An 18853-nucleotide genomic window follows, 5' to 3' on the forward strand; every position below is an offset into this window, starting at 1 on the left:
TGTGTGTGTGTGTGTGTGTGTGTGTGTGTGTGTGTGTGTGTGTGTGTCACAGTACCCACATTGGGCAGCTCACACTGCCTGAATCTCCAGTTCTAGGTAGTCAGACACCTCTGGCTTCCAAGGGCCCACACCTGTAGACACTTTAAAATTATGTTGTTTTAAATTAAAATTGTGGTAAAAACAATTCACTCTTTTGGGGAAGGGCTGTTGAGACAGGGTTTCTCTGTGTGTCCCTGGCTGTCCTGGAATTTGCTCTGTAGACCAGGCTGGCCTTGAACTGAGAACCACCTGCCTCTGCCTCACTAACAATTCACTCTTATGCTACTGTTTGAGAAAATAGGACACATTACAGATGTCAGGTTAAATGCCACTCAGTCTGCTGTGTATTTGGTTATGCCAGCCACTAAGATGGCTGCTGCTTTGTGCTGTTTGATGTCTATAAAACCTCATAACAGACACGGTAGAAGGAAGGGAAGCTGGCAAGCTTGGAGCAATAGTGAGCCGACTGTTGAGAAGGGGGAGGGGTGATGATGAGCATAAGCTGCCTCAGAGTCTTGATAAAGGTTGGGGGAGGCGGACGTAGCCCAGGGGTCATAATACTTAACGCCTGGCATTGTTACCCATTTCTCCCGAGCAAAAAATGTTGCTGAAGACAGCATTTCTTGGGTCATGTATCTTCCTCTTACATAGTTAAACAGAAGCAGCACTGCCAGGGATAGAAAGGTCTTTGACAGAGAAGTGACTTGAGAACTGGTAGGAAAATTCTTTTTAAACAAATTCTTTTAGAATTATTTTACATGGATGGGTGTTTTGTCAGCCAGTGTGTATGTATACTCTGTGTGCCTAGTGCCCAAGGAGGTCAGAAGAGAAAGGATCTCCTACAAATGGAGTTAGAAATGGTGTAAGCCTCCATGCGGTTCTGTAAGAGCAACACGTGCCCTTAATGTTGATTCATTTCCAGTCCCCAGTAGGAAGATCCTCAAGAACTAACTACACTGGGGCTTGGGGGTGTCTTGGAAATGAAAGAACTTATACTGTTTTGGTGAGAGTGTCTTACTCTGTGACCCACACTGGTCTATAACTCATGTGGTCCTCTCACCTCAGCCGGGATCCCAAGTGATAGAATCAGTGAGCTGCCTAGCTTCAAAGAGAACTTAAGTGCTCTTTTTTTCTCCTAGAATTTACTCTCTCCGTGAACCTCAGACACCCATTAAAGTGATTGTACTTTCAGAAGCAGAAGAGGAAAGTTTAATACTCAATAAAGGGTAAGTGTTGGTGTCACAAAATATTTGAGTTTACTGAGAGTATAAATGCAGTCTTACCAGTAACTGCCAGAATTTCCAGAGGTGAGTTTTAGCATGCTTGTGGTAAGATAGCAAAAAGTCGCAAACCTGAATTTCACTGTAACTAACAGCTTTATCTCTGTTTAAGAAAATTCTAAAATATGACTGGTGGAAGCAATACATTAAACAGTTTGAACAGTTGTAAACAGAAAGAGTATGGGCTGGGCACCTCTGTGCACTCTGGATGGGCCAGGCAGGTTGCTGAACTCCAGCACTGGGCTAGGACAGACTTGGTCCCGATTATTGTTTTTGTTGTTGTTTTGTTGAGACAGGGTCTGTCTATATAGCCCTGGCTGTCCTGGAACTCACCATGTAGACCAGGGTGGCCTTGAACTCAGAGATCCACCTGCCTCTGCCTTCTGAGTGCTGCAGTTAAAGGTGTGTACCTCTATGCCTGGCCCTTCTGATTATCTTGTGCTTTTGGCTTATTTTGTTTTCTTACCTACTACATGCCCTGTCCTACTCTTACCACAAATGGAATCATCCTTTGAACTTGCAAAACCCAATCTTCTGGCCTCCTGATCCATCTCTCTGGTGAGCACATGTGGTCACGTGTAGTATACATGCTTAGAATGAAAGCTAATATGTAGTTATCCTCATGTGTAGTTTGTTGCCGGAGCCCGCCAGCAAAGTCGAACAGTACCGGAGTGGGGAGTGAGAACTGAAAGAAATAAAGCAAGACACAAGGACTGTCAGTAAAAGCTGCAGCAGCCCCGAGTTTATTCCACAGCTCCTGTTGATAGGCAAAGCTAAACAAGGCACATCAATACAAGGAAGGGGTTCGTGGAGCAGTCAAACTTGTGTCCTTAGACCACCTCGCTGTATAGCGAAAATGACCCAAGGTCACACAAACAAGTCAAAGGAGGTTTGCAAAACATCCTGTTTATCTCTGTCTCAAGGTCAAGGCCAGGGTGAAAACATTTTTTCACTGAATACTCATTAACAAAGCAGCTTGCCAAACAAGCAGCTTTCCACAGTTTTTGTTGTTCTAAATGTAATGTCTTGAACATTTTATGCATCCTTATCCTGTATTTGATAGTTTCCGTACTTGAAAGTCCTAGTGGGAGTGACGGTGATATACTTAAATCTCTGTTCTTTCCTGGCCTACGGTCATGTTGCTTTTTTTATCTTTGGTTTTTCCAGACAGGGTTTCTCTGCATAGCCTTGGCTGTCCTGGACTCTTGTAGACTAGGCTACGTTGAGATCCGCCTCCCTGATTTTTGGTATTACAGGCGAGCACCTCTGTACCCATCTGGTGAACTCTTACTGTGAACTTGTACTTACTTGGTCTTCAAGTGTGGGAGTATTGAGAGCCTGGGGTATATTTCCCAGAATGCATTTATGTCTTCTACTGCTAAGAGCCAGGGATTGCTACAGCATGGAACTGTTTACTGCCTGGTTATCCCAGCATTAAGAATTTCACTTAAATGATTCGAAGAAATACAGCACCAGCTTAAATTCCAGTGCATTGTTTCTATAACGAGGTAGGACTTAGGTCATAGGTTAATCCTAGTTTTGAGTCAGGGCATTTCCTGCTGTAGTGTGCTTCTGGTGCTAACTTAGGTAGGTCGTAGTGGGTTTTTGTTTTTTTGACAGGAACAGTGTGAGTGAGAGACAGTAGAACAAATGATGCTAAGAACTCTGCTCGGGCCTGGTGTGTTAGTGCACACCTTTAATCCCAGCGCTTGGAAGGCAGGGGCAAGTCCAGGACGCCAGGGCTCTGTTAATGCAGAGAAACCCTGTCTTGAAAAACCAAAAAAACAAAAGAACTCTGCGGGCATCCATCAGTCAACCTACCTGGTTCCAATCTAGCCTCTACCACTTGCATGCTGTGGCATCTGGGAAAGTTCTCTAATGTACTAAGCTTCATTTCTGTGACGTGGTCCATGATTATAAAAAATTGGCAATAAGAGTTCTTGATCCTGTATTAAAAAGTGCTCAGCAACCTGGAATATAGAGAGCTTAGCGGTGGAGGGCTAACCCAACATGGCCAAGGCCCTAGGCTCAACCTCTAGTACCAGGAAAAAACGATGGCTTAGCATTGTGTTGGCACAGAGAAAGCTGGCATACCCACGTCCTGGCAGGCAGTCTGTCTCTGGGTAGTGTGTACGTATGCTCACATGGCATGAATGTGTGTGTGTTCCTGCCTCAGTGTATGTGCAGGCCAGAGGACAACTTGAAGGAGTCCGTTCTCCTCGAACTGAGACTGTCAGCCGTGGAGTCAAGCACCCTTACCCACTGAGCTCCTCCTTTGTTTTTTGAGATGGGCTCTGACACTGTAGCTCTGGCTGACCTACAACTCCCTTTGTAGCCCAGCATAGCAACAGCGTTATAGCAGCCCTCCTGCCTCAAGCCTTCCTTCCTCCTTAGTGCTGGGGTTAGACGGTTGAAGCTTCACTTGCATTTGATGGCTTGGGAGTTGTATCTCATTAACTTCTCTATTTGTTCCATTATCTTGCTATTTCTCATTTGATACCATATCCTTTTCCATGTATAAACTAAAATTCGGTATTTACACCTTACAGTGTTATTATTTAAACTGTGTGATGATTTGATTGTAATTTACCCATGTTCATTAACCTTTCGTTTAGCAAGAATCATTTTGGGTAATAAATTATCCCAAAGTTTAATGTATAGGTGCTATGGTCTAGTAGTCCTTTCCTGACCGTGCAGGTCATGTATGTCTGTTTGGGGAAAACATAGAAAGCGTTCTGGAGAAAGTGGAAATCTTTTGTAATCGATAGCCTCTTTTCAGCACAGGAGCCAAACGAATACTCCCTCTCAGTCAGATCTTTCTCACTGGTTTCCACACCTCCCTGGTGTCCATATCTTTACCCAGGACTGTCTGATGCCCAGAGGCTCGGCCCTGGCTTCCTCTCCAGGCTCCTGCTATTCTGGCCTCTGCATTCCTTTAACATTATCCACCTCAGAGCCTTGGTGTGTGATCCTCTACCTCAGCTGCTTCTGCCCCGCACAACTAGAACGGTTCCCTAGTCTCTTCAGACCCTTGCACAGATGTCTACTTCTCAGAGGCCTCCTGGGCCGCACAGGCTGCGGTACACAGCACTCGTGCCAACACCCTTTGGCCCCCTTTCCCTTTAGAACGCCACTTTCTTCCAGAAGAGTGGCGCACACCTGTGATCTCTGCACTCAGAAGGCCACAGCAGAAGGAAAGTTACAGTTCAAGGTCAGCCTGGTGAACCTGTCAGTGAGACCCAGAGTAACAACAACAAAATCATGTTCTGAATGGGTTCTGTTTTTCTTTCACAAGAAAGCAGAGTCTGTCTTTCTTTTGCTGGAATAGTCTGTGAATCTAGAACAGTACATGGCACGTAGTGGTAAATGGTTTTGGAATAAATAAATTTGTGTTTATGTGTTTTTCATGTTTTCTTCTATTTCCTTTTGTATTTCTATATATGTATTGTGTGTTTATATTTAAACTATTTCAAAATTAATTTTTTCACTAATTTTATAAGAATGTGTTCATTCGATATAATTTTGTTTTCAACAATTTTTTTCCAATCTCTGCAGGAGGGCATATACAGCATCTCTAGGAGAAACGGCGGTGGCCTTTGACTTTGGGCCACTGGCAACCATCTCAAAGAATATATTTGGGCAAAAAGGCATAGAAGAAGTAGTGGCATACCCACTGTACATCCTCTATGAGAACGGGGAGACCTTCCTCACCTATGTCAGTCTGCTACACAGGTGAGGCAGGGCCAGTGTTTTTGTCTGACCATTGCTGACCTTGAGTTCCACATCTCTGTGTTTGAAGTATAAATGAGAAATGGTGCAGATTGTTTGTGTGTCCACTTCCTTGTTCATTTAAGGAAGTTGTATAGTTTAAGATAAGACGAACTTTGGCTCACAAAGTCTAGTGAACTGAAAGGGCATTGTTCGTGTCTCTGTGGAAACAAGGAAGCACGGCTATGATTAAGGTAGCCTGATATTGAACTTGTGGAGGAAAAGGCATGCGTACACACAGCCTATAAGGACTCATCCCTAAGTACCGGGACGCAGTAAGGAAGGAGACGTCATTTTGACTGCAGGAGTTAGGGAGTGTTTGTAAAGAACTGATGGAATGTAGGACTTAACATCTCGAGCACCAACGAACAGTAAAACCATTTCTGTTACAAGGGCGTCCTAGACTAGGGTGCTTACGCCCACACAGGTCCATGCTCAGTCCAGTGATTTGACATCTTGGTCTAGAGCAGTGAATTCAGGTTAAAACACACAAATACTGAGTTTAGCTTCATGTTTGAACATTGATGGAGTTACATACTTCGGTGAGGAAGATGGTGAGGTCTGTTAACAGGGTGGTTTCCGAGCAGAATAGAATGAGGAAGGACTGGAGTGTGTGTGCTTCTACCTGCTACACCCAGGGGTTTTTAACATGGAATTTGGAAGGACATGTTGAGAGGTAGAGAGCACTACCAGAAAAGAAATTGTTAGCGTAACAGTGTTAAGCAGCTGTGCGTGGCGGCACACATCTTTCATCCCACACTTGAGAGGCAGAAGCAGGCAGATCTCTGTGAGTTTGAGGCCAGCCTGCTCTATATAATGAGTTCCAGGACAGCCAAGGCTATGTAGAGAGACCCTGTCCTGTCTCAAAAAGAAGAATGTCAGGTAACAACAGTCAACCAGTGATAACCTTTCAATGCAGCAACTAGAATCATAAGTGATCTTTGCTAGAGTCCTATCAGTGGAGTAATAAAAAATGGAAACCAGGATAGATGTGGTCGTACATGCCAATAATTCCAGCCCACCAAAGACTGACACAGCAGTGCTGAGTTTGAAGCTAGCCTGGGCTATGTAATGGAACCTTGCCTTTTTTCCCCCAAGATTTATTTTTATTTGATGTGTATGAGTGTTTGCCTTCATATATGTGTGTACCACACACGTGCAGTGCTGACAGAGGCCAGAAGTGGGCCTCAGATCCCCTGGAAATGGAACTGTAGGCATTTGTGAGCCACATGTGGGTGCTGGGAGTCGAACCCAGGTCTTCTGCAAGAGTAGCCAGTGCTCTTAACCAAAGGACTCTATGGAGTCCTTTGTCCCTCTGTGTTCGTCCGGTGGTGGTAGTGATTACTGGAAATGGACGCTCCAGTGTTATCACCTCCAATAAATGCCAGTCATGCCCCCGGAATGTCAGTGCGACAGTCTACAGTGTCTTCAAAGGGAAAATGGCATTCACCTGGAACCCTAGCTCTGGGAGTTGTGACAGGAGCATCAGGAGGTAAAGGCAACCTAGATTACATGGACTTTGTCTGAAAGGAGGAAAGAAATTAAATAAAAATCTGGAATCTCTTCAGGCATTGCTATTTTCCTATCAAGGAAAATTATCTCAGATCAAGAATCACCGTTGTTGGAATGTAAGTGGGAAAATAAAAAATGAAGACCTTTATTTGAAGTTACAGTAACTGAAGGAAGACAAAAGTCAAGGAAGAGGACAGCTGCCTTCCGTCAGCATTTCCTGATGATGTTTTTATTCCTTTTAGCCCTGGGAATATTGGGAAGCTGCTGGGCCCGTTGCCTATGCATCCTGCAGCTGAAGATAACTACGGTTACGATGCCTGTGCTGTGCTTTGTCTGCCCTGTGTTCCCAATATCCTAGTAATCGCGACCGAGTCAGGAATGCTCTATCACTGCGTGGTCTTAGAGGGGGAAGAGGAAGATGATCCACTGGTAAGTGGCAGGCCAGTGTTGCTCCATCCCGTACATTAATGCAGCAGTTTTTCGTGAGCTGCTTTGAATGCGTAATGTGAGGGATTACAGCTCACACGTGGCACTTCTGGTATTTGGGGAATTATGTATTTTATAGAAGAATGATTGAAGCATAACTAAGAGTCCAAATGGAAAGAAGTTAGAAGATTGCCCGACTTAGGGCACACATAACTGTGTTTGTTTCTAACCTTTGTGTTAATTGGGTCACACTCTGCACCAGTGAGTTGAAGCTTCTGAACAGTGGGCAAGAGCACTGGCTGCTGGCCCTGGGTCAGTTCCTGACACCCACATGGTGGCTCACAACTCTCTGTAACAGTCCCAGGGCAGCTAACACCCTCCTCTGGCCTCTGTAGGGACCAGGTATGCAAGTGGTGTGCAGACACTCGTGGGTAAAACATGTGGGTGTGTTACTGAGTATATGGAGCATGATAGAAAAGAGAGAGCTTACGTCATGCTCATTTTCTTATTAACTTTAAAAATACATATTCAGGAAAAAGGCATCTGTGTGCTGGAACTGGAGTTAAAGTTGGTTGTTACATATCATGTGGGTTCTAGGAACCGAATGTGGTTGGTCTGTGAGAGCAGCCGGTACCCTTAACCTCTGAGCCGTTTCTCTAGCCGTGTTCTTTGGTTTTTGAGACAGTACTTCACTCTGGCTGTAGCTGTGTAGGCCGAGGTGGTCTCTGACTGAAAACCTCCCGCTGTAACTTTCCAAGTCAGTGCTGGGGTTACAGTGCTGTGCCAGGGTCCTGGCTAATGGTGGTTCTGGCCTCTGTAGTCTTTTCTGGTTTGGTTTCTTGCTATGTAGCCCTGCCTGTCTTTTCCTCAGGCTTCTGCTGTTTTTATTATTGTTTGAAGGATGGGGTGGGGAAAAATCAAACATTTGAAAGGACTATCTGACCCAGCTTTTTTGTTTCTATATTTGTGTACATTTTCAAATTCATAATAAGAGGCCAAAATTTCAGTCCTTTTCCCCCCCCCCCCCCCCCTTTGTGTTTTTAACAGGCAGAAAAGTCCTGGGACCCCAGGGCTGACCTTATTCCTTCTCTGTACGTGTTTGAGTGTGTTGAACTGGAACTTGCCCTGAAACTGGCGTCTGGAGAGGATGACCCCTTTGCTTCTGACTTTTCCTGTCCAGTTAAACTACACAGAGGTCAGGTGTTCGTTTACTTACTGTGTTTATACTGTTAGCTTTGGCTGCCAGGTGGTTTACTTACGTGTTCTCAGCTTTTGGAAAGGTAACTGGATTCCTTTGGAACTTTTAGTTACTATACAATACACTTTTCTGGGCAGACTGAAGTTTTAACAGCCTCATCTTCATTGTGGCTCCACTCAGATACTTAAGTCTTATTTTTTTGTTGTGTGTGTCTCAAGTTTGGTTACCAGAAGACAGCTTTCTATATGATTCTTTCCATTTTACACAGATTCTGAAGACCAGGCTTGCCTGGTGGGCACTTTACCCATTGAGCCACCTCACTGATGCCACCCAAATGTTTGACTTTTTCTGATCCTAACAAAAGTTGATCTCACAGCCTGCAGTAGAGGTACATATGTGTAATCTCAACACTGAGAAGGCCGAGTCAGGGGGTTCAGCGCCATCTCAGATTACACAGCAAGTTCAAAGCAGTGCTCCTTACATGAGAAGCTGCAAAGAGAATTCACTACAGATGTCTAGTTAGCATTTTGAGGAATATAAACATGAAATCTAAGAACTTCATAGATGAACACACAGGTAAAGTAACGTCAAGTATTTGTTTCCTTATAAAGATACACGTGTCTTGGTTACTGTTGTAGAGAAGACTGAGTCAGCTTTTATCAAAAAGCATTTAATTGTGGGCTTGCTTACCGTTCTGGAGCGTTAGTCCATTGTCGTCATGGCGGAAAGCAGACAGGCATAGCACTTACTACATAGAGAGGATTTGTTACGGGCTTACAGGTGGTCCAGCAATGGCTTTATCCCAGTGGAAAGTCCAGAACCCTGAAGTGGCTGCCCAGTCCATGAGGCTAGATGTCTCAGCTGCCCTCCCGTGTCCGCACCAAAGGAGTGGACGTTAATGTCAGGGAAGCAGGGCTGAAGCAAGCGGGCAAAAAGCCCAGCTTCTCTCCTCCTTGGCCTTTACATGGGCTGCCACAAGATGCTGCCCAGACTTCAGGTGGCTCTTCCCTGTTCAAACAATTCATTCAAGAAAAGTCTCTCACAAGTGTACCCAGTTGCTTTGCTTTTAAGTAACTCCGGATGTGGACAAGTTGACAGCCAAGGGCAGCCATCACAGCATGTCTTTGGAAATCTTGAGTGCAAACACTTTTCTTAGTTCTTCTAATGAAAGTAACAGTCTTCTGTGAAACTCACTTCTGACTTGTTTGTTTGTTTGTTTGTTTTCCAGTCAGGGTTTCTCTGTGTAGCCTTGGCTGTCCTGGAACTTACTCTGTAGACCAGGCTGGCCTCAAATTCACAGAGATCTGCCTGCCTCCGCCTCCCTGAATGCTGGGACTAAAGCTTTGCACCACCACACCTGGCTTCTGACATGTTCTTATCTGTGCTTAAGACATAATGTGGTCACTGAGCTAATACTTAAAATTTTTGTGACAAAATTAAAATGGCTTAAATGTGTTGGCCTCTTTTAAAAATAACTTTTCTGTTTTATCTCTGTATTAAAGTTTTTTTGTTTGTTTGTTTGTTTTCCTGTAGTTCTTAGAGATCAAAACAAAACTCCTTATCCATACAGGACTTTATCCAAGAAAAGTCAGTCCCAGAGGTCAGAGGGCCCAATGGGATAATGTCTTTTCTGCTGCGTCCTAGCTGTAGGATCTTAAGACCAAGTGTGTAGTGTGCCATTCCTAACCCTTACACTGAACAACTGGAAATAAATGTGAAAAGTATGAATGCTTTACCAGGTACAAAATATTTTCTGAAAACTACTTCTGGGGCCAGGTACAGTGGTGCACAACTTTAGTCCTAGCACAGGCAGAGGAAGGTATATGGTGTGAGATTGTAGATCAAGCCAGCCAGGACTTTGAGATACTGTCTTGAGAGAAGTAAGAAAAGAATAATATTTAGATTGTGTCTGTTGTTTTTAATACTTACAAATTTGAAAGTGGAATTTAGGTTAAAAAATTTTCAAGTCCCTGACAGCAGTGCACAACTATGAAAATCCTAGACAGCTGGTTCCATCACCATGTGTTTGTAGGCTACTGTGGTAGTGGCTACTTTTGTGTCTTTGGTGATCTCACTTGCAGATCCCAAGTGTCCTTCAAGATACCACTGTACCCATGAGGCTGGCGTGCACAGTGTTGGACTGACTTGGATTCACAAACTGCACAAATTTCTTGGATCAGGTGAGTTACTAACTTTCTGTATTTCCCAGTAGGTTTCAGAAGGTCTGACAAAATATACTTTGGAAATGAAAAAAAAAAAAAAAAGTAGAATCAATGAAACCAAACATTCCTTGGAAGGATCATAATCAGAATTGGTAAACCTCTAGAAGACCAAGTACTAGAATGGAGAGACTAAAATTCAGAAAACAAAGGGAGATCACTGTTAAGCTTACAGAAATTTAAAACTATAAGGAAAACCTGAATGTGGGAGTTAGAAGGCCTAGGTGAAATGGACAGACTTCAGAACTGACTGGAATAGAAGAGGTGGGAGTGGAGACCACATGCTTAAGACCACGTGATTTTACTTGTAAAACATTGATTCTTCATAGCTTCTCCCAAAAGATAGCGTTTCTTACCTCAACCTTCGACACCAAAACCAAAAAAAAATAAATAAACAAACCAGAGGCAAATATGTGTGAATGTAGACACAAAAAGTTTGACTCCAGAAATGCAGGCTTTCTCTGGCTCCAACACTAACATACATGTTAACAGGAAAATAGAATACAATGAGAAAGCCAAATGATCTTCTCATGTATAAAAAACACTTAGGAATATTTAACATCTTTTTTTGTTAAAAACAATCAAAAGGGCTACAATATGGCTCAGTGGCAGATCATTTGCCTGTCGTGTAGAAGACCTTTGATTTTAGCCCCCACACTACTTAAAACATCAAGAAACTACTTTTAGAAGGAAATTTCCTCAAAGTAATAAAGAGCACTGTGAGAACCTGGCAGTTAACACCGTGCTTAATGACAGACTGAAATGTTTTCTTTTTTAAATATATTTATTTTTGAGACTTTCATACATGCGTAGCATATTTTGATCATATTCACACACATAGACATACAACTCTTCTCAGATCCACTTCTCAAACCCCAACCCCTCTTCTAACCTCATGTCTTTTTGTTGTTTTGTTTTGTTTGTTTTTGAGTATAAATTGTGCTGCTAGGTTCTCAGGAATAGGGGCCCATGCATTAGAACGTGCTCACCTCCCAGGAGCAGTCCCCTGCGGAAACTGTTTGACCTCCCAGCAGCCGACAGCTCTCATGACTGCTCAGCTGGGGTCTGACTGAGGACGACGACACGTTACCTTGGAACATTGTCTACGCTTGTTAACCTCTATAACACGTCCTTTTGCAGATGAAGAAGACAAGGATAGTTTACAGGAGCTCGCTGCTGAGCAGAAATGCTTTGTGGAACACATTCTTTGTACAAAGCCATTGCCGTGCAGGTAAGGGCCTTCGTCACTCGTAAGAGTATCATGGTTATCTGGTATTTATCCAAAGCTCTGCTGTGCTTCAGGGACACCCCAGTTTCCTGTGTCCCCAACTCCAGCTTGCTACCTTCCCTGAGCTGTTTATTTTCTCATCTTAAATTACTTCTTCAGCAGTTCCTTTAATTCTCCAGTCTTATGTGGGGCTCTCTTTGTAGCACCTCTCTCTCTCTGTCTCATGTGTACATGCGTGTGTACATGAAGGCAGTCTGTTTCTCAGTTTTGTACCTGTTAACTCAGTGTATAAGAGTGCCCAGTTTATTCAACAATTGAGCAAATTGTTGATGCTAAAGAGGTGCATAGAATGGGTTCCAAGTTTCTTGTCTGGCCACATGAATAGCTGTGGTACCCTTTGGAAAGACCAGATATAGAAAAGCAGATTTTGGGAATCTGCAGTGATAACCCTCTAGAACATCTTAGAGGAACCTAATAGACGGTGGTGTGTGTGCGTCTAAAGTCTGGAATGGTCTGGAGTGGTGAAAATGTCTGCTTTGGAGCCATGTTTCTGACAAACATTGACCAGGAAAAGGCCTGGAGTCAGAAAAGGAGTCTTGAGAGAAGCAAGCCACACATGATTGTGACTAGTGAGAGAGCAGCAGGGCCCAGAAAGGAAACTTGAGAAAAGGGTTGTGAGCGTGGAGGAGAACCCCAAAGAGAAGCTGTTGATGAGAAGGACTGGAGAAGCACTGCCACGCCACAGAGAGGAGACTTGGCGGTCAGTGTACTGGAGGGATGGAGGATGACAGCGGACAGCTGGTTGATAGCGAGGAAACTGTCGTCTCTCATGGCTGGGAGATGGCTCTGCAGTGAACTGCAGGCGGTAGTACAGAAGACCCAGGTTCAATTCCCAGCACCCACAGCTCACAACCTTCTGTAACTCAAGTTACAGGGAATCCAGTGTTGTCTTCTGGCCTCCGCCAGCACTAGGCACACACTTAGTACACAGACACACATGCAGGCAGAACAACCAAACACGTAAGTATTTAAAATGAAGGCAGGCAAAGACATGACAGTGTGAAAATGGGACTAGTGATTCCTTTATGGAGAAGGGTGGCTGTGACCAGGCTCGGACATGGAGTTCTATGGCTGCTGCTGTCTCCTCCCTGTCTTCAAGGTGCTGTAATTGAACCTCGGGCCTTGTCCTGGGCAAGCTTGTGTCGCTGAGCTATAGCCTCGGTGCTGCCTTTTAATTGTTGCCCTGACACTGGGTACATAGTATACATGCACAGCTTGTCTATGGATTCCACACTGATAGCTGATGAGATGTATAGACTTTGGTTATTTTAGTGTGACGTTTATTTGAAGGTTTTTTTAAGACCTATAAATGAAAGCTTTCTGGTTTTTGTTTTTAAAGAAAAAGGGATGAGGAGGTGGGTCGGCAGTGACAGCACTTGCTGAGTGAGCTTGAAGATCTGGATTCAAACCACTAGGTAGATTTTAAAAGCTAGTTATGGTCAAGTCCTGAGCCCTCCTCTCTGTGGTAGGAGCAGAAACAGGAGAGCTGGGATGTGCTGGTTGCCAGCCTAGCTCAGCGAAACCCTGGCTCAATGGACTAAAATAAAGCTGTGCCTACACATAGGTGTGTGAACAGGCACGCGTGTGTATGCTACACACTCCTATATGATTCCTGTTACAGAATAAAGAAGAGGTTAAGGGGAGCCAGACAAGCTCCAAGGGGAGCACAGTGAAGCGTCCATAAAGCCACAGCAGGGAATGTTTTGAATAGACAAAGCATGAGCTTGTCTGTAAGCTGAGGGGTACATAATGGGAGACTTTGAAACTATACAGTTGATGGCACGCCTCAGATGTGACAGGAAGTGGCACTGACATTAAGGTGCAGAAATGTGGTTATAGACATGCAGACCAGTTAATAAGGAATATTGGTGGGGACAGTAGTTCCCATTTATATCCCATGGTCCCCCCCCCCCATGACAGGAAGTAGGAAGGAAGCGACGCCATGCACACAGGCTGAGACAAGGCGGTCCTGTGGCAGGTGCTGGGTCACTGGTGTGATAGTCCAAAGCCCTGTTCTTTAGGTTGCTGAGCCGTCTGTAGGCGCGGTAGTGGGTTCTTTCACCGAGATAGGCGGGCCTTATGTATATGTACATGCAGGCTGTGTCCCTGCGTAACTGTAAGTGGGAGTTTGGTTTAAACTATAGCCATGTTTGTGGTGGTCAGGACGTCATGGGCCCCAAAGCCATGGACTCTAGTGTCCCTGCTGCTGGTGCGCTTGCTGCTTTGTAACCTGACTGTGAGCCTCTCTCTCCAGGCAGCCAGCTCCAATCCGAGGGTTCTGGATCGTCCCGGACATCCTGGGACCCACGATGATCTGCATCACCAGTACCTACGAGTGTCTCATACGGCCGTTACTGTATGTGCATTCTCTTCTCCACACAGCTCCCCTTAATTCTGCCAAAGCAAAGCTGGGGAGAGGCCCTTAGTGATTAGAGGCTGTATGGTGTGTGCTTTGCTTTCTCAATTCAGTCGGGATTTTGACACAAGGCATTTCAGGCATATTGGTTTTTTGTTTGTTTGTTTTGTTGTTCTTTTGGTTTTTTGGTTTTTGTTTTGTTTTGTTTTTGGTTTGGTTTTTTTTTTTTTTTTTTTGGTCTTGTTTTGCTGTCTCATAACTGAGAATCAGTTTTTCTCTTCTGTTTTGAGATAGGGTCTCGGTGTGCAGTCATACTGTCCTAGAGCAGTCCCACCTGATCTGAGGACTACAATTGTGATTCCCTGTACCCAGCTACAGAGAGGACCGAGGTGCTGAAATCCACTGTTGATAGGATTTGATGACCGTTGCATGTCAGGCTCAGATCCTGCCTGCTTTCCTGGCCACATGAGAAGTCCCTAAGGAATAAGACACTGACCTGTGTGTCATAGAGGAAGGTTAAACAAGTCACAGGTTATGCCCAATTCCAGTTCAGGTGACGGGCTGTCTGCTCCCAAATGCTGTACTTTCCCTCCCTCTGCCAGCCACAGAGACAGCAGAATATGCAAACTCTAGGGAAACAGTATAAAGCTGAGTTCATTTTCCGTTTCTAGCTGCCTTGGCAGGTCAGGTTTTATTTATGTAGAAACCAGGGTGTCAAACTTGAGACCCTTCAGTCTCTTGACGTCCAGAAGTCACGGTGAGGTTGCATCAGCACTGTCCTCATCCTCTGAAGAATAAAGACCGAGTTTGCAGACTCCCTTGGTCTGACAAGGAAGCAATAACATGGGTAGAAGTTTTATGTTGCCTTAAAATACTCACTAGGAAGAGGCTTGCAAGGGCAAAGCCTCAGCAAGTCAGAGTGCGTGACACTGACAACAGAACCCATGTGATGTAGAGAAAACTCCCCTGCAGGTTGCCCTGTGCTGTGCTGTGCTCTGTGCACATGCACATAAATAATACGTAAACAACAAACTGTCAGGGCTTACCATGTTTTTATACAATTTTTATATAATCCATTTTATACATACCTTTAGTGTTTTAAAAAGCCTGGTCATGCTCTTTGGATAGTAAAAACATCAGTCTTAAAGCAGGGAGAAAACTCTTAATTGTCCGGATACTTTTTAATCATATTTCTGCCAACTGCCCAAAATACAAGTCGTCTGTATATTAACACTACTATTTACAAAGCTCTTCCAGATTTGAATTGTTGCCTTCAAAGTCACTTATGTGCTGTTGCTGAAGATATCACAGCCCTCCCAGCTTTCTGGGAGATTGCCTTGGAAGTGTTTGCCTTTGAGTATCATTTTTATAAACCAAGTTATGTAGAAGCAAATGGTAGTCAGCAGTCAGCCTGGCCACACACCAGCTTTTGTCAATCTACACGACGGTGCCAGCTCAAGCCCTTCCCAAGAAAAGGGCCGTGGGATTTATATTTTTGAGTTGCCTTGATCTCAGAAAGTTTTAAGAAAGAATCCGTAATACTCAAATGGCAAGATCAGACGTCCCCAGGATGACCGTTCAGGACAGAACACACGTTCTTGTACTCTTACGAAGGTTGTGTGCCTTTTAGGTTCTTGGGTGTAGCTAATGACCACGTGCTGTAGTCCGACAGCTAACTAACTCCATGGTGGACCTGGCTTGTTCGTTTTGCAGAAGTACAGTCCACCCGGCATCCCCTCCCCTGCTGTGTACCCGAGAAGACGCCGAAGTAGCAGAGTCTCCACTGCGGATTCTGGCCGAAACCCCGGACTCGTTTGAGAAGCATATTAAAAGCATCTTGCAACGTAGTGCCGCCAACCCAGCATTTCTCAAGTACAGTGTCTGGGGCATAGGAGTTTTAGGAACAGGCTTTTTCCTTAGAAATGGATAGGGGATCTCGGGCTTTGTGCTTGCCAGCAAGTGTGCGTCCTTGCTTTTGGGTTTTTTTCCTGTCCTTCCTGTGGTGCAGAGGGAGGGGACATGGCACATCTCGTCATCAGAGGGTCAGCAGAGGCAGCTGAGAAAGTGCTAGAAGGGGTGGTAGAAAAGCTGGGGCTTGACTATTTGGTTGTTTTACTTGGCCAATGAGAACAATGACAAACTGTTCCGAAAGGTCATCTGAGAAGGATCTGGCTCCGCCTCCTGAGGAGCGCCTTCAGCTTATCAGCAGAGCCACCCAGGTGTTCCGAGAACAGTACATTCTCAAGCAGGACCTGGCCAAGGAGGAGATTCAGCGGAGGTAGAGTCCCGAGTGCACAGCCTGCGTGCACAGCCTGCGTGGGGTGGCTCTCGGCAGTCCTCTGCCAAAGCCTGGCTGTCCTTTAAACCTCACTGCTGCTGCTGCTTTTCCAAGGGTCAAGTTACTATGTGACCAAAAGAGGAAACAACTAGAAGATCTCAGTTACTGTCGAGAGGAGAGGTAGGTATCAGAGCAAGAGAGAACAGTGGGGCGCAGTGCAGTGTCGCTCAGGGCGCTGCGCCACATCGAATGGACCCCAAGAGCCGCTCACTCCTCCAGGAAAAGCCTCCGGGAGATGGCCGAGCGCTTAGCTGACAAATACGAGGAAGCCAAAGAGAAACAAGAAGATATCATGAACAGGTCAGTGGGCCACAAAGGCCCCTGCTCAGGGTTAATGGTGTTACCCAGCACTCGGGTCCCGCCAGTGTTCCCACACCTGTAACCCGCCATCAGGCTCAAGTGTTAGGAAGGATGACACAGCCCCTCCTCTAGGCTCGCTCCTCAGACTTCAAAGTCTTGAATTATAAACTTTGTGTTTCTCCAGTAATACACAGTCTTAACTCGCATTCCTCTTCGTTTTCCTAAGGATGAAAAAAGTGCTTCACAGTTTCCATACTCAGCTCCCAGTTCTGTCCGACAGCGAGAGAGACATGAAGAAAGAGCTCCAGCTGATACCTGATCAGCTTCGACATCTAGGCAATGCCATCAAACAGGTAAGAGTGGGGCAGGGTGGCTAATCCAGGCAACATCTCTATAAAATGTGAACAGTAAACTAGATGCTCTGATGTGTGGCAAGCCATAGTCAGAAAATACCCATGTTCTGTTTGATACTTGAGGTTACTATGAAAAAGGATTATCAACAGCGAAAGATGGAAAAGGGGCTGAGTCCTCAGAAACCCACCATTACTCTCAGTGCCTACCAGCGAAAGTGCATTCAGTCCATCCTGAAGGAAGAGTAAGTGGACGCTTTCCGTCAGCTAGGGGTGGACAGTTTTCCTTGGCATTTGCCTGGGGAGGGGGGCTTGACAGACAGGCTTAATGAGCATGCTGTGATGCAGAATAGCGGCTCTCCTTTGAGGTGATTTGTTGTGTAATCAAAAGTGCATCTTGGTCATGGCTAGCAGTGTCCCCAGGGCTGACACAGCAGGCTGACACCCTGACAGTGGCACCCAGAAAACCGCTGCTGTCTACCTGGAAACTCTTCAAGCTATTCAGAATTAGCAAAGCTATTCTTACAGAGTGTAAATTCTTAGGACTCGGCACAGTCCCAGATTCGGGAGGCAGAGGCAGACAGATCTGAGTTTCAGGCTAGCCCTGGGCTACAGAGTGAGTTCCAGGACAGCCAGGGCTACACAGAGAAACCCTGTGTTTGGGTGGGGTGGGGGAAATCTTAAAATTCAGTACTAATGGTTCCTGTCGTTCACTTTTGTAAGTGAGTCGTTTGATGATTTTCCAGGGGTGAGCACATAAGGGAAATGGTAAAGCAAATCAACGACATCCGAAACCATGTCAACTTCTGACGCCATCTGAAGTCAACAGAGCTGAAGGCTTACAATCCCGTGCTGTAAAACCAGCAGGTAGCACTATCTGTCTAATTTATAAAGCAGCATTCTGGATAAACTTTGGTGTGGTTATTTTATTTTGTTATTCCTTTTATAGTATTCGAATAAATTTTTATTCAAAAAATTGACTTTGCTTTATAAAGACTATGGGTTTTTTTGTTTGTTTTAATTCTGGGACACAGCTCCTGCTGCATGTTGCCAGGTCCATATTGAAGACTAATAGTTGCATCTCAAGTAGTATCAAAACTTTGCCTCTGAAGGGCACCAGAGCCCTAGGATGCAAAGGAAGAGGCCACACAGCAGCAGCTCTTTTCTGAACACTCTTAAGGTCAGGCCTTCAGTACAGTTAGACAGGTGCTCCTGCAGTCCCCTCAGAGCACAGCTGAGGTGTTCAGCTGCAGCGTCCCCTGCCGGCTCCCTCCCCTCCAGAGCTGCATGTGTGTGTGTCTGTCTAGGCCTTAGAGGAAGAAAGACTGCGGTCTGCCCTGCACATTAGTTCTTGGCTTTGGGTCCCCTCATACCTGCTGGTTGGACTACTGAAAGCTACGTACACGTCCAGCCTGTAAACCGAGACCGCCAATGAAAAGCCACATCATAAGCTGTGTCACAGTATAGCGGAGGCAAGCCAGGTTAGACAGGCAAGAAAGGTGTTTCCGCTCAGGGTGTAAAGCAGATCTCATCTGTGCAGAAGACTAAGTTTAAAAAGCCATTTCCTACCCGGTGCTGTGGCCGCAGTTTATTTCATACAGCCTAGCACTTCAGTTCCTCTTCCTGTAGGATACATTTCTCAAGGGAGTAAATCCCAGCGGTTTGCATTTGCCACAAGTACAGACTGAACATCCGCTAATCATACGCCTTCGTTGCTCAATGCCCAGCTTTATGGAGAAAGTATCTGTAAGATATTTGGTCTCAGCAGAACAGTTCACT

At 45.1% G+C, this 18853-nt stretch overlaps 1 protein-coding gene across 1 annotated transcript in view; it reads left to right on the forward strand.

Moving 5' to 3' along the window:
* Nup88 (nucleoporin 88) overlaps positions 1–18054 on the forward strand; it is a 24788-nt gene extending 6734 nt beyond the window's left edge. Inside the window, exons 4-17 of the mRNA XM_055594186.1 lie at positions 1179–1265; positions 4875–5051; positions 6842–7028; positions 8073–8220; positions 10305–10403; positions 11583–11673; positions 13985–14086; positions 15800–15958; positions 16239–16364; positions 16479–16544; positions 16644–16724; positions 16951–17077; positions 17201–17319; positions 17821–18054. Coding sequence (XP_055450161.1) covers positions 1179–1265; positions 4875–5051; positions 6842–7028; positions 8073–8220; positions 10305–10403; positions 11583–11673; positions 13985–14086; positions 15800–15958; positions 16239–16364; positions 16479–16544; positions 16644–16724; positions 16951–17077; positions 17201–17319; positions 17821–17884 — 1633 coding nt within the window. The 3' untranslated portion in view covers positions 17885–18054. The remainder of the gene's footprint in view (positions 1–1178; positions 1266–4874; positions 5052–6841; positions 7029–8072; positions 8221–10304; positions 10404–11582; positions 11674–13984; positions 14087–15799; positions 15959–16238; positions 16365–16478; positions 16545–16643; positions 16725–16950; positions 17078–17200; positions 17320–17820) is intronic.
* The last annotated feature ends 799 nt before the right edge of the window (positions 18055–18853 follow it).

This window comes from Psammomys obesus, unplaced genomic scaffold (assembly GCF_907164565.1).
Source record: "Psammomys obesus unplaced genomic scaffold, mPsaObe1.curated_primary_1811, whole genome shotgun sequence".
Classification (NCBI taxonomy): Eukaryota; Metazoa; Chordata; class Mammalia; order Rodentia; family Muridae; genus Psammomys; species Psammomys obesus.